The 15,000-nt window shown below is 40.1% G+C and overlaps 1 protein-coding gene across 1 annotated transcript in view; it reads right to left on the reverse strand.

Annotated features, from left to right (window-relative positions):
- jus (EB domain-containing julius seizure protein) overlaps positions 1–15,000 on the reverse strand; it is a gene marked incomplete in the record, with an annotated part of 195,644 nt that overhangs the window by 693 nt on the left and 179,951 nt on the right. Inside the window, 2 exon segments of the mRNA XM_086546112.1 lie at positions 1–4,371; positions 9,772–9,977. The exon segment at positions 1–4,371 is cut by the window's left edge and continues 693 nt beyond it. Coding sequence (XP_086402238.1) covers positions 4,250–4,371; positions 9,772–9,977 — 328 coding nt within the window.

Here is a 15,000-nt window from a genome sequence, read left to right on the forward strand (position 1 = left end):
TATCTATCTATCCACCCCTCTTCCTTTCTATCTCCTCTATCCGTTACCTTGCCCTGTTCTATCTCCTCTTCACGGATAGATTCTCTTTCTCTCTCTCTCGCTTCGTCCAAGACTAAAGACCTCAAGAATCTTTACATCCGTACTACCTGAAAGTATGTATCGCCGGCTGTGGTTGTCAACTGAAACGGGGCTACGGTACACGAAGGTACACGAAGGTACATCGGTATGATGATGTTAATAGGGAGAGGAAAGGAATACGGAAATGATCGTTCATAGCTAGTTAGTCCAAAAAAGGTTGAATGAGTTAGAAAGAACAACAAAAAAGTAATAAACATAGAGTGTGTTTTTTTTTCTGAAGGTCAACGCCTCATTCGTATTGATAACTTTTTTTTTCTCTCTCTTTGATTGCTGTTATTATCATCATTATTGATCTTTATTTTTCTTCTAAACGCGTGTATGGGTGACCGGACACCCCTCACACGCTGACCTTTCCTGACCTCGAACGATGCAAACGCGACCTCTTCCCCTGGGCGCGCATGGACCTTTCGAACTTGTTTTTTTCTTCCTCTGACCCTAACAACCAAGGAGGCCCTGGCCTCTTTACCGCCCACGCCCATGCCTGCTTAGAGAGAAAGGGATCGATGGGCGTGACCTGTTTTATTACGTCAGCCCAGGAGGCCTAGGTCAGGAACTGCTTGGTTGACCTGCTTTTGTTTTCTTTTTTTTTCTCATTTTGAAAGAAAAGAATCTCACGCCAAACCAGTCTCTTTTGCGTCGACCTTCGCGTCGTAAAAAAAAAAAAAAAAATAGAAGGACCCAAAGCATCGACGAATAACATAACTGATTGTTCATAATTGTGACAAGTATACAGATATATCTATTCAAAAAATCTCGAGTATCAAGTTCCGGTGTGAACGATAAGAACAGTTTTACGATCAACAAAACTTCACGAACTGGACTTGTCTGTGTGTGTGGAAACGTGTCTCCTTCGCCGCATTCATATAACTTCCCCTGTTTTATGAATGGCGACTGGATGCGTTGAAGCCCCGCGGAGACATTAAATAACCAAGTCATTCTTATCAAAGGAATAATATCTACATTCAACAAAACGAAATTTGCAACTGTATCTACATCATAGCAGGGTTAAGGTAGTACAAGAATCTAATGCTAATGCTTATTACATATTCAATCTCGTTGTCTCGTGAAACAGTATTAATTACTCACACTCTGCACTAAGTGGCAAAGGAAAACACTCGCCTCTGTGGTATGATTGTTTATCCGTTATCATATTTATATCCCGAAAAAATGAGGAGTGAAAATATTTCACTGTAAGATCAAAAAATAATAATCCGAAGAAATACATTTTTTCCTTTAGTTTGCCCGTCCCAACGCTGCCCCCTCTGTACGTTTTCTTTGACAAATGGCTCAGCTGGAGGGGTGACTCGCGTGGAACTGTCGGCAGGATTTACTGTACGGTTGAAAAACCATACATACACACGAGAGTAAGGTACATTGTTGTATTCTTATTTTATTGATGATACAGCCACATAAATGTATTCTAGACATTATGATTAAAGTGATTATCCTCTAATCAGTCTAATTTTGAAGAGCACACTAAGCAATATATAATATATATTTCAATAAATCCATACAGGGAATTTCAAAATGTAAACAAAGTTTGAGTATTCTATATCCTATGTTAATACGACTAATGTATTAGCAGTGCGAGATCTACTCTAGACTTATTGTGCAATCGGAATGGAATCTTCACTGGAAAGTGCAGGAGGTTATACTAATCTAGTTTGCAAAATCAAAAACTGTCCGCTACTTGTTGCTTGAGCTATGTACCACCAAATTGCCGTCCGACTACGGATGAAATACGCGAGAACGAACGCCAACGAGGACTTTCTGTATAAGAAGGCGCTTTACAAGAGCTACAAGGTATAAAGATTGTACCCTTGAAGAAGATAGGAGCTGCAAGTACGGTTTGACATCAAGGCAATCAGTAGCTGTTATACACACGCTTCAGGTGTACAGAAACCCTTCAGTAGTTCTGGGTTTTTTAGCTCTCTTCTTCCTCTCTCTCGGATCACAGACTCCTTCCTCCTCGCCAACGGAGATACCATGACAGTGATATTGTAGGCTCAAATGTGTTTCACGTAGATAAAACGAACAACAAAACAACGCAACGCAGGAAAACGACAAGTACACATATTTCGTAGGGTTCGGTGAAAGACAAGATTTTGAAAGCTGCTCGCCAGAGAGGTCTCTGTGCGGCCGCGGGACAGCTGTGTGGTACACTGAGAGAATGATGGTTCAACAACGAGCATTATGGAGCGCTGTTGACACTGGTGCTCTTAGAGTGTATGCAACAACGCCGTTGCCGTGTCATTGACAACAGACAGGTATTTGAAGAAGCTCTTACGCTACTACCATTCTTCTTAGAAGTTATTAGTTATTTATTTATATCATCCTGGACTTGGGAGGGGAAAGTGTGGGTATTCCTCACTTGATCAAAAAATACTCGACGAAAAGACTTTTTTTTTTTTTTAAAGTGACACTAAAAAACAATACATATCTTTGAAGCTCATGTCCAAACAGACGACACGAAAAAGGGGTAGGGGGGTTGGGGGAGGAAATGACCATATGAAATACAGTCAGGCCTAAACTGACCAAGTTTCTCATAACATTTGGATCTTTTCTTTTTTTTAATGGCTTGTGATAGCATCTCGTCAAAAGGAATATCTCTACTTTACTACATTCTTCTATTGCATATTTGGTAAATACAATAAATGATTTATTTTATATATGTAGAAACTCCCAATATGTATATCAAACTGGACCACTACTCGATAAGATTTCAAACTACAATATCTATCAGTTTTATTAAATCTTCCGGGCAGACCTGTTTTGTTTTTTTAATAGAAATAGTATTTCATTTAATCTACTTTCACTACTTCAGGTTTGAGTTCATGAAAAGGTCACACGATCTGCATAGAAGATGATATTGTTTATATTTCAGTGTAATACTGTGAGAGATGTACAACGGGACCGAAGCTTCGAGACAACGATTCGCCAAGAGGTTCGGAAGTTCCTCGTGAATGAAGCAAACACTGGATTAGACGAACCTGACGTTAATCAAACAGTGGACGCCGAAGTAGCTTTGCTTTGTCCACGCACACAAGAATCACACAAGGTGTCTGCTGGTGGGTATGTGTCGCCTTATTTTATCTTATACATATATATATTTTTTTCTTGTTTTTTTTTTCTTCTTTTCAATCTTATTTTGAGGAAAATCTTTAACCAAGTGTTCGTTGACGGGAGGTTGCATTAATAGTTATTTCGTGCTTGTATATTGTATAGATTTGCTCTGGTTCGACGAGCAATCCGTGGCTTAGTGTGCTCTACCACGAGTTTCATTGAGGTGTTCATTAGGCAACTCCAGGGACGTGATAGTGCTGTAGTTCCCCCTGGACGTTGGATATTGGTTTTGTTTATAGTTGGACTCTTAAGTTTAACTCTCATGTTCTTGTGAAGTCAAGAACTTGTATCATCTCCGTGATATTAGTTGCTCACATCGTTATTATGCTATGTATATATATATATGATTATATCTAAATTTATGTATATGTATAATGATGCTTTTAGTAAATAATAAAAAGCTTGCATGAGTATATTAATATTTTTAAGAGAATGCTAAGAAGAAACACATTCCTCAATTGTAGCTGATTATAGATTTAAGGTTATTATTATTATTATTATTATTATTATTATTATTATGTATTTTTTTCTTGTTTTCTCTCTCAGAAAGTTCCAAATATACTCGTGGTCCCTAACACACACGATCTCCTACAGTTGAGCTTTATCCAATGTTGTATAATAAATCCTACTTCAGTGAAGCAACGGCCGGGGACCCAGAGGGAGCCCGAGGTCCCCGCGCCCTTGAACGACTTCGAGTCCTTGGTTCGCGTCTTCGCTCGACGGGGAACGGGAGCGCTCGGAGCGGTGACGGGTCTTGAGGTCCCGCTCGGGCCGGTTGGCTTGGCCCTCGCCGCCCCCTTCGTCACGCCCACGGGAGGGGGGCGCTCATCCTCGTCGCCTGCCGCCGGCGCCGTCGTGTCCTCCTCCTCCTCGGTGTGTCCGGGCGCCTCCCTCCGGGCCCAGGTAGACTCGGAGGGCGACGTCTGGCGGCGGCGGCGGCGGCGGCGGCGGCGGCGGCGGCGGCGGCGGCGCATCCTGCTGGGGCTTCTTAGTCCACGGTCTCGATGGCGACGGTGGTCTCGGCCTCCTTCTTGGAGGGGCTGGGCGTCTTGGCTCCGCCCGCCACCGAGCCAGTGGCGGAGACGGCGGACATCGCGCTTCCTCGCCTTCCTGCAACACCAACTGCACTTTACTCAGTCAGCCCTAACGCGGCAGGGTCTCCTCTGCCTTGCAAGCCGCGCCTGCCGCCTACTCACTGGGCTGTGCGGCCGCCTACGCTAACAGTGTCTTTGGCATCTAGGCTGAACTGGTATATATGACAGTTTTGATCTTTAATCTTTATATCATTGTTATATCATGTGTAATGCATCCTAGGGTTCACTCTGTCTTCTTTCCTACTCTAACTCTGTCGAAAGAATTATGGTTAATATTTATCCTATGAAATATATGGTCTGCATTATTTTCTAAGTTTTTGAAAAGTAAGGAATACTAACGACTAGCTATAAAATGACTTGATTGCAAGTCCCATCAAGAGTGAGGCTGCATACGTTGTACCCATGCATTAGAATTTAAAAAACTATCTACTTTCGTGTTTATGAGTCCTAGGCTAAGTCACTGTATATATAAAAAACGGGTTTTTAAATAGGTAAAGTATTTGTACTAGTCCTATACATACTATAATACAGATATATAGAAAAATATTAGCTAGGAAATGGTTGATTGCCTGCGCCAGGTTTTCTCAGGTACGCTAAAAAAAATAATATCTTGCAACATATCACACATGCCACCGAGTTCAAACATCATTTATCATTACTTTCTTGGTTGAATTCTGTCAGTAGAGTTACATTAGCGTGCGTCCAATGTAATTCTATACCAAACAGTTGGCATTACAACAGTTTCACCCAACAAACCTCTCTACCAATGGCAAACTGGAAACTTACGCTCTCTCAGAAACAGCACTGGAAGCCACTAGAACCACTAAATGGGTGACTAGCGTATTTGTCTCAACTCACGTACAAGCTGTATGAGTCCTTCTGACCAACTCAGTTTGGTCTGATGGGCAGCGGTTGGCACTCAGGGCTAAAGGATAAATACTCTCGTTAACGCCCCCGGTTGTCAGTCTCTCTCTCTCGCTCTCTCTTTCTCTTTCTCTCTTTCTCCCGTGGAAGGAGAGGTGGAACTAGCTCGTCCCCCTCCGTCACTCCGTTCTCGCTCACTGACTAGTCAACGAATGTGAGGAGGGGCGGGGAGTTTGGATAAGTCTGGTGTGAACGTGTGGCTGATTTCACCTGTTCCTCAGGGTTTTCTTATCCTTCTCTCAAATCAGCGTGATTATGGTTGTGCTGGGATTTTGTTTATTTTGGTGTGTGTGCTTCTATTGTTTTATTATTATTATTTTATTTTATTTTTTTTGCCATCTTTTATTTCTCTTTTTGTTTGTTTTGTTTTGTTTTGTTTTGTTCTCGGGTGGGATGGTTTAGGTGAGATCATGGAAGCTCACGGACCCGATATATAAGGCTCCGGTAGTTTTAGATAGCCTAGCTTTTTTTTTTTTTTTTAAGAGTGTGACCTAAAAAAAAAAAAAATTACTTCTTGTTTTGTTTTGTTTAAGCTATCTGAGCCAAACAAGCGGATTAAACACTTGTGAATGAATAGCAACAGCCGCCATAGCTGTGATAGCTCCTCTTTTAGCTGTGTTATCTGAATAAGGATCTGAAACCTTATCCACAAACCGTATTTGTGAATGGAACAAAAAACAACAACACAAACACAACTAGCTCTAAACAGTAGAAAACTAGAACCAAAATCTAAAAAACAAGACCTAAGGTGAGACCCATGTGTCTTCAGGGTTACTCTTAAATCACCTAAATTATATCATACTAATGGGCCAAGCATGGACTACATCAGACATGCTGTCAGAACACGCCATTCAGAAGATGATGAGTCAGGTGGTCTACACTACACAGTTCTGAGCTATTGGATAGGCTATACCGCTCCCCTGTGTTTATGTGGGGTTGTGTTTGTGTGTTTGTGCGTTAATGTGACGTCGTGTTTGTTTGTTTATGTGAGGTTGTGTTTGTGTGATTATGTGGGATTGTGTGTGTGTTTGTGTGTTAATGTGACGTCGTGTTTGTGTGTGGTTGTGTTTGTGTGTTTATATAGGTTTTGTTTGTATGTTTATGTGAGGTTGTGTTTCTGTATTTATGTGAGGTTTTGTTTGTATGTTTATGTGAGGTTATGTATATTTGTTTGTGTGATTTTGTGAGGTTTACGTGTGATTGTGATTGTTTATGTGTGGTTGTGTTTATGTGAAGGTAAGTACGTGTGATTGTATGGGATGCATGTGATTGTGATTGTGTTTGTGATTGTGATTGTGTGTGTATGATGTGTATGTGTGATTGTATGAGGTTGTACATTCTGATTATGATTGTGTAAAGTGTATGTGTGGCTATGTGAAGCTGTGCTTATGTGATTGTGTTTGGGTATGTGTGTTTGTGTATGAGTGATTGTGCTTGCGTGATTGTGATTGTGTGTGTTAGTGACTGTGATCGTGATTTGATTGTGTATATTTTTGAGTGTGCGTGTGCGTGTGTGTGTGTGCGTGAGATAGAGATAGAGAGAGAGAGAGAGAGAGAGAGAGAGAGAGAGAGAGAGAGAGAGAGAGAGAGAGAGAGAGAGAGAGAGAGAGAGAAAGTAAGAGGAAGAGAAAAATAGAAAGAAAAAAATAGATAGAGAGAAACAGAGAGAGAGATAACGAGATAACGATACAGCGAAAGAACGAGAAAGCAAGACAGAGACAGAGAGAAGAAAAAGAGAGAGAGAGAGAGAGAAAAAAAAAGATAGAGTTTCTGAATATATGTATAAATGTATACACCTACTTCATACAATCAAAATACCCTGCAGGCTATATATATAATATATATATATATATATATATATATATATATGTATATATATATATATATATATATATATATAAATATATATATATATATATATACATACATACATACATATATATATATATATATATATATATATATATATATATATATATATATATATATATATATATATATATGTGTGTGTGTGTGTGTGTGTGTGTGTGTGTAAGTGTCTGGTAGCTAAGTGTCACTGCCTCTAGTCACCTTTAGACACTTAAACGTGGCACCTCCGCTGCTTCGCCAGGTAATTCAACCCAGTCACGTGACCTTCCTACGCCTGACGCAGAATAGTAGTGGGATCTAAAACCTCTCTTAAATTATACCATTCTTCTCTTAGTTTAATTAAGTCTCATTTGATTTAGAGATGTATAGAAGTTAGAGAGAATAAAAAAAGAAAAACATAGAAAAGAGAAGAAGCAGCCTTAATTTTATAGATAGATACTTTCTTTATAAAAAGATGCAATCAATCAATCAATCTACGTTTTGAAGCCATCAAAAAGGGCTCAAAGTAAAAGCAAAGCGGCAATGGAAAATGTCGCAAAATGTAAACAACTGCCGCCAGTGCCTGAGTGCATGAAGACGAGCCAGGTGAAGAGCCATAGGAGTGCCATGTCTAGCTAGCAGCGTGCCAACTACACGTGTGTGTATGCCTGCCTGTGGCTGTGGCGTTCAGCAGCGAGAGTGCCAACAGAGAGTGCCTGCCACCGCCGCGCCGTCGCTGCCGCAGTGGTGGTAGTGGTGGTAGTGCCCCGAGGTGGTTGGCAGACGGTGTCAGGCCAGCGAGACAAGAAGAAAACGAAGGAACCGGAGACTTACCATCAGGTTGCAATCATGCAGAGGGAAGTCACGTGGCGGTCACACAGGTGGGATCCCAAGTGTCAATCCAAAAACAGTCGTGGCTTTGTTAGTGGTGCCGTGATTCAAGAAAAATATATATATACACACCTTGGATTCAAAAGGACTTGGATTCAAAAAGGCACATTTGCAAGTCAGAATGAGAAAGTGAGTGAGTGAGAGAAAAGAATAAGAATTAGAAAAAAAACGAATTCTTTCTTTCTCTTTACCTTAAAAAAAAAAAAAAAAAAAAAAAATCACGGCAAAACTAACAACCACAAAAGGGAACATACAAAGAGATGGAAACTCTCAAGGAAAGGTCCTTTGAAAAGGGATACTGAATTGACCACTAAGAAAAAAAACAAGAAAAAAAGAAAAGAAAATACAATGACTACCATTGTTTTTTCTCCAAAATTCTAATGAAAAAAGTGACATTGAGAGTGGGACCCTACACAAAAACGTCTTTCCATTTTGTTAACTCACCCCAGAGCAGGAACCAGATAAAGGCCTTTTTTGCGTGCTCCAACTGGACCAAAAAGTTTGCTATATAAGCTCGTTCGTTCCTCCGTGGCTAAAGACAAGAGCCAAGATATGAAAGAATGTATGGGAAAGAGAGAAATAAAGAAATATAGAAATAAAATGGGGAAAGAGAGAGAGATAGAGTGAGAGGGAGAGAGAGAGAGAGAGATAGAGTGAGAGTGAGAGAGAGAGAGAGAGAGAGAGAGAGAGAGAGAGAGAGAGAGAGAGAGAGAGAGAGAGAGAGAGAGAGAGAGAGAGAGAGAGAGAGAGATTTAGAGAGAGAGAGAGATTGAGAGAGAGAGAAAAAGTATAGGGGGATACAAGTTCAAAAAAAGTAAAAACAAAAAAAGAAGAAAAGAAGAGAGAGAGAGAGAAAAAAGAAAGAAAGAAAGAACAAAAAAAATGTACAGTCGACTTCTCATCGTTTTCTCTAATATCTTGAGGAAGCCGCGAAACTTTTTCGTCCAGGTGTTGTAGGAGAGAGAGAGTACTTGGGGGAGTTGCAATGGAGGAGAGAGAAGTTGAGGGTGGGGTCCAACAGCTGTGTGTGGCGCTGCGGGAGTGGTTCGTGCCGCCGGCGAGAGCTCAGGGCCCTTCCGCCGCCTGCTCGACTACCGACAGCGGTCCTCACCATCTCACAGGGAGTCCAGGGACGGAAGACGCTGGTATGACACCGCTGGGCCTCACGGGGGCAGAAGTGTGGGGGCGGGGGGCAGGGCAGAGAGGGAGGGAGGGAGGGGAGGGGGGGGCAGGGTGACACCAACAAGTTATGCTAGTGACAACGTTTTTGACGGATTTTAGATTCTTTTTTTTTTTTTATCAATCTTTTCTTTTTTTTTTTTTTTTTTTTTTTGGGTCATCCTCTCAGAGAAACATTCCAAGACTGGGTAATAAGAAACTCGAGTTATTTGTGATGATATTCACATGCAAGCCACTGATAAGGCATTCAAGAAATGGTAGAATTCTTTCTTTTATGTCATGACCTGGCGACTTTGTCTAAGTAAGGCCAATATAAAAATGCAATATGCAAAATTCAAACGCCATAGTAAAGATCACGCACTGCTTTAATGAATGGAAGAAGCAGACTGCTTGAATAACAGTGAGCCGGCATCCCCCCGGGCCGCCCTACGCGCGCGCCTGGCCCAGCAGGACGCCCGAAGGAAGTCCTGCGTCCTACAGCCCGCGGCAGGGACCCGGGAGGGCGCAAGAGCTCGGTGTATGAGTGGGAGGGAGGGAGACAGTGAGGGACTGGCCACGCCCCAACAACTCTAACCTTTGGCCAGAGAGCCATTGGGTGACCGGGTGGCTGCGTTGACGGAGGTGACAGAGGGGGCCCGAGAGGGGGCTCGCACGCTGGCCCGGGACCCCCGGCGCTCCCCACGGGCGGGGCTCAGCAACTTACTGTCTTTGAACAGCGAGGCGTTCATCAGGCGGGGGTTGGGGGTGTTGAAGATGGAGCGGTTCTCTCGGAAACGGGCTCTGCAATGGAAGTGGCAACAGCGCGTGAGCGAACCTGAGCGGGACGTCGGGAAAGGGGCATCAAGCTGGCCTAGGGACAGATTATAGGCCTGTTTAAGGGGGTCACGTGAGGCCTATAGCCATGGCTTAGGCTGGCTTAGGTCATAGACCAAGACTACTGCTCTTTAGGATTATCCGGATTCCGGTGACCTCGCTGGACAAACATCTGGAAATAGAACAAGAGCTTAAACATGAACACGTGACCTGTTATGAATGGGTGAACAGGAGCAAAGAGAGAAATAGTGATAAAGAGCGAACAAGAGAGAAAACGGGGATAATTAGTCGAACGAATGAGTACAGCCGACATCCGTACTCACCGCTAAAGATATATTTAAAAAAATATATATAGTGAAGGATGTCGACAAAGACAAGAACAAATACATTCAATTTTATATGTTACTCTTTCCTTGTGCTCGTAGTGCATGGCGCATGGACCTTGTGGGCAGCCTGACCTCATGACCTGCCTGACCCAACATCAAGTGTGACCTACAGGTGTGAAGGTGCTCCTTCTACGTGACCCTATAGGCATAGGTGCTCCTTCATGGTGCTTTCTCCAAAATATACCTTAACAGGAACGGTGCATATTATAATGGGGGAAGTTAATTATTATATTTAGAATAAGTCCTTATTACTAAATGATAATTACGAGTCGAGTTATAGAGTGGTTATGAATTAATGGTGACTATACAGTAGAATAAAGTAAATGTTGTTAATTATTTCTTTTAATGCTATTACTACTATAATATCTATTTCTGCTACCACTGTAAGACTACTGCTATTACAGCTACTACTACTACAACCAATATAATTTCTATTAACACTAGTGCTATCACTACTACTACAACTATATTTACGACTACTAAAAATCATACTACACCTACTACAACTACTACAACTGCTACCAAAACTACTACTACACTACTACGCTACAGCTACTATTATTCATACTACTACTACTACAACAACTGCTACTAAAACTACTACACAAAAAACACTACAGCTACTATTAATCATACTACTACTACTACTACAACAACTGCTACTAAAACTACTACACAAAAAACACTACAACTACTATTAAAATGACCTTTAGAGTGACTGAACGACTATCATTATAGGAAATTCTATTACTCCGCCTGCTTCTGCTTCTGTTTCTGCTCAGCATCTGCTTCTGCTCCACCTGGCTCCTGCTTGAATGATGATTCTGCAATGTCTTTCAACACATGAATGATTGTGCGATATATGTATGTATTTTTGTATGTATGTGTGTGTGTGTGTGAGATATGTGTGTGTATATGTGAATGTATATATATACATACATATATATATATATATATATATATATATATATATATATATATATATGTATATTTTATATATATATATATATATATATATATATATATATATATATATATATATATATATATATATACGTGTATGCATGTATGCATGTATGTATGTATGTATACATGTTTTTTTTTTTTTTTTAAGCAGCTTTCATGATGAATTCAAAACTGTTTTCCATTTCGCAACACAAATTGGACGGTTTAACATAAGAAAAAAAAAAAATCCTCCGCATTTTATTCTTCTTTCGCTTAGGTGTTAATCCCTCCTTTTCTCCGTCGCTTTTTCGATTCCCTTGGCCGTTGCAAATTGCCGGGAGATGAAAGTCGTTTTTTGCAACAATACGTCCCCCTCTACCCCCCCACCCCTCCCCAAATTTCAATGCGTAACGCGCGTGTACTTTGTCGGTATTGATGTGTAAGATTTGCATATGCTTTGAATATGTGAGAGACACTTTAGGAAGGAGGGAGAGGAAGAGGAAGAGGAAGAGGAAAAGGAAGAGGGAGAGGGGGAGGGAGAGGTTGAGGTGCGAGTTGGAAGAGGGAGGGGGAGGGGAAGGGGGAGAGGGAAGAGAAAAGGGGAAGAGGAAGAGGAGGGGGAGAGGGAGAGGGAGAGGGAGAGGGAGAAGGAGAGGGAGAGGGAGAGAGAACGTAGAGAAGAGGGGAAGAGAAGAGAAGAGAAGAGAAGATAGAGAGAGATAAATGAGAGAGAGAAGAGAGAGAGAAAAGGGAGAAAGAAAACGAAAGAAATGAAGAGAAAGAGAAACAGATAGAGGAGGAACAGATAAAAGAAAAACAGACAGAGAAGAGAGAGAGGACCAACAGCATCTAGTCAAAACGTTCACGCACAGCTAGTCTGTCTTTGTAATATATATATATATATATATATATATATATATATATATATATATATATATATATATATATAATATATATATATATATATATATAATATATATATATATATATATATATAATATATATATATACACACACACACACACACACACACACACACACACACACACACACACACACACACACACACACATATATGTATATATATATATATATATATATATATATATATATATATATATATCATTCATAATCTGCGTACATACTTAACTACCTCATAGGCCTATATCATCTTAACAACATCCATACTTCACATAATTCATTACTCGCAAGTAAACTTCTACAGAGCAAAAATTTAGACCACTGATATAAGAGCAAAACATGTATTTTCGGATAGTAATTAATTTTGGTAACATTGTGACAATGTTGTTGGAAAATGTTCTTTTGATATTATACAATATCGCTCTAAAATACCCGCTTAATCTTATATATTAGCGCCGTAAACTGTTGTTACAGACTTATGAAAGAATATATATACAAATATAAGAATATACATAAATAGATCCATGTTAATAAGAAGATAGTGTAAAAAATAGTAAAGTCCCTGTCGTTTTCTAACTTCAAAAATAATATAATAATAATCAATTTAATGTTTTCTAGATTCCAAAATATCATGCCGGTCCGATGAGGTGTAAGCCATCCCAATGGAAACTTTGAAAGGAAACTTAAACAGGACTCCAGAAGTTGTACTGTCACAGCTGATGCCGATACTCATTTGCATAGTACAAAGGGCCTAACGCTTATAAGTTGGGTCTCGTTTATGCTCACGCCAGCGCTTCAACTTCGAAACCTATTTAGAGTATTTGTGTGTGTTTCTTACTGGTGGAGTTTCAGTTGCTTGTTGGTTATCGTATAACTTTTTTTTTTTTTTTTTTTTCAATACAAACTCAGGCATATATACTCACTACACCAACATACACTCTTTCTTTTTTTTTCTCCCCTTCTCTCTCTCTCTCTCTCTCTCTTCCCCTCCCCCCTCTATTTCTCTCTCTCCCCCTCTCTCTCGCACAGTTGTAGATATAGAGTGAGAAAAAATAAAAAACATGGATATAAAAGAAATGATAAGAAAAATGACACCTGCCATATAGTCATGGGTCGAGGACATACACACAAAAAGGAAAATGAATAAGAATATGAATAAAAAAAGAAAAAGAAAAAGAAAAAACGAAAATGTCAAGAAGCTAAAGAAAAACATTAAAGACAGACGTAACAATATATACATATATATACATACATACATACATACATATATATATATATATATATATATATATATATATATATATATATATGTATGTATGTATATCTTTGAACACACAACCTTAATATGAACAAGAAAATAAAGATCAAAGATAAAAAAAAGAAAAAAAAAATCGAAGAAGAAAACAAAAATGACAGCGTTGCCATAACTTCGCGAACGAAATATATCCCGAAAAACGAGACTCGTAAGACGGAGATATTCACAGCTATTCCAGTGTGACCAAAATGCAGCTACGATCTATGGGTTCAAGCAGGAGGTTCTTCGTGTGACCTGTGCTTTGGGTGAGAGAGAGAGAGAGAGAGAGAGAGAGAGAGAGAGAGAGAGAGAGAGAGAGAGAGAGAGAGAGAGAGAGAAAGCGAGAGAGGGAGAGAGAGAGAGAGAGAGAGAGAGAGAGAGAGAGAGAGAGAGAGAGAGAGAGAGAAAGAGGAAGGGGGAGGGGGGTAAGGTGATAGAAAGAGAGAGAGAGAGAGAGAGAGAGAGAGAGAGAGAGAAAGAGAAAGAATTCAAAGTAAACAACAAAACAGTTATATGATTAGTAGCGAGGATAATTACCAATGTTATTAAAGAAATATAACTGATAATGAAGACTAAAAATTAAACATAAAGTCAGTGATAGATAATATAAAAGAAAAAGAAATGCCATACGAAACAATGGAAAATAAATAAGAAAAAAAGGATAAACAAGCGATAACACCGCATAAAAACAAAAACAAAAAACAAAAACAAAACAAAACAAATTAATTAACGTTAAAAAAAAATCATACGAAAATCACCGAAAGAAATGGGTAAAATAAAGAAAAAAGAAAGAGAAGAGGAAGAATAAGAATAAACAAGAAGAAAAAAGGATAAGAAAAAGAGGTTCTATGTTGCTCTTTGATGCCGCGAGTGCATAGCATTGTTGTTGTTGTTGTTGTTGTTGTTTTGAACAGCTGAACATCAACATTCTCTCTCGGTGGCGGAAGTAAAGGAGAAGACGGAGAAAGGAAGAGAGAGAGAGAGAGAGAAAGAGAAGAAGAGAGGAAAAGAAGGGCAATAGAAGGAGCAAGGAAAAAGGAAGGATAAAAAAGGAAAAGGGAGGAAAACACATCTAGGAAAAGAGGAAGAGGAACAATGGAAAAAAAAAATCGAAGGATGAAATATCCTCCCACAGTTTTTTTCCTCTCCTCTTCCTCCACCTTCCTTCCTTCTTCCCTTCCACCTCCCTTCCTTCCTCCTCTTGATCCTTCTCCTCCATCTCCTTCCTTCCTTCCTCTCTTTCCCATTCTCCCTCTCTCTCTCTCTCTCTCCCTCTCTTCCCGTTTCTCTCCTTCCTTGCCTCTCCGTGCCACTAGATGCACCACTTACTGTCTTCTGTTAATTTCTCTACGTTTATCCTGCGAGATTTGAAGACGGACCTCTTCTCCTTGAATCGAGATCTGGAACAAGGGCAGGCGTGAGAAAGAGGAAGGATAGGAGGAGG

This window comes from Penaeus japonicus, unplaced genomic scaffold (assembly GCF_977035675.1).
Source record: "Penaeus japonicus unplaced genomic scaffold, GWHDUDI00000001_assembly GWHDUDI00000002, whole genome shotgun sequence".
NCBI classification, from domain to species: domain Eukaryota; kingdom Metazoa; phylum Arthropoda; class Malacostraca; order Decapoda; family Penaeidae; genus Penaeus; species Penaeus japonicus.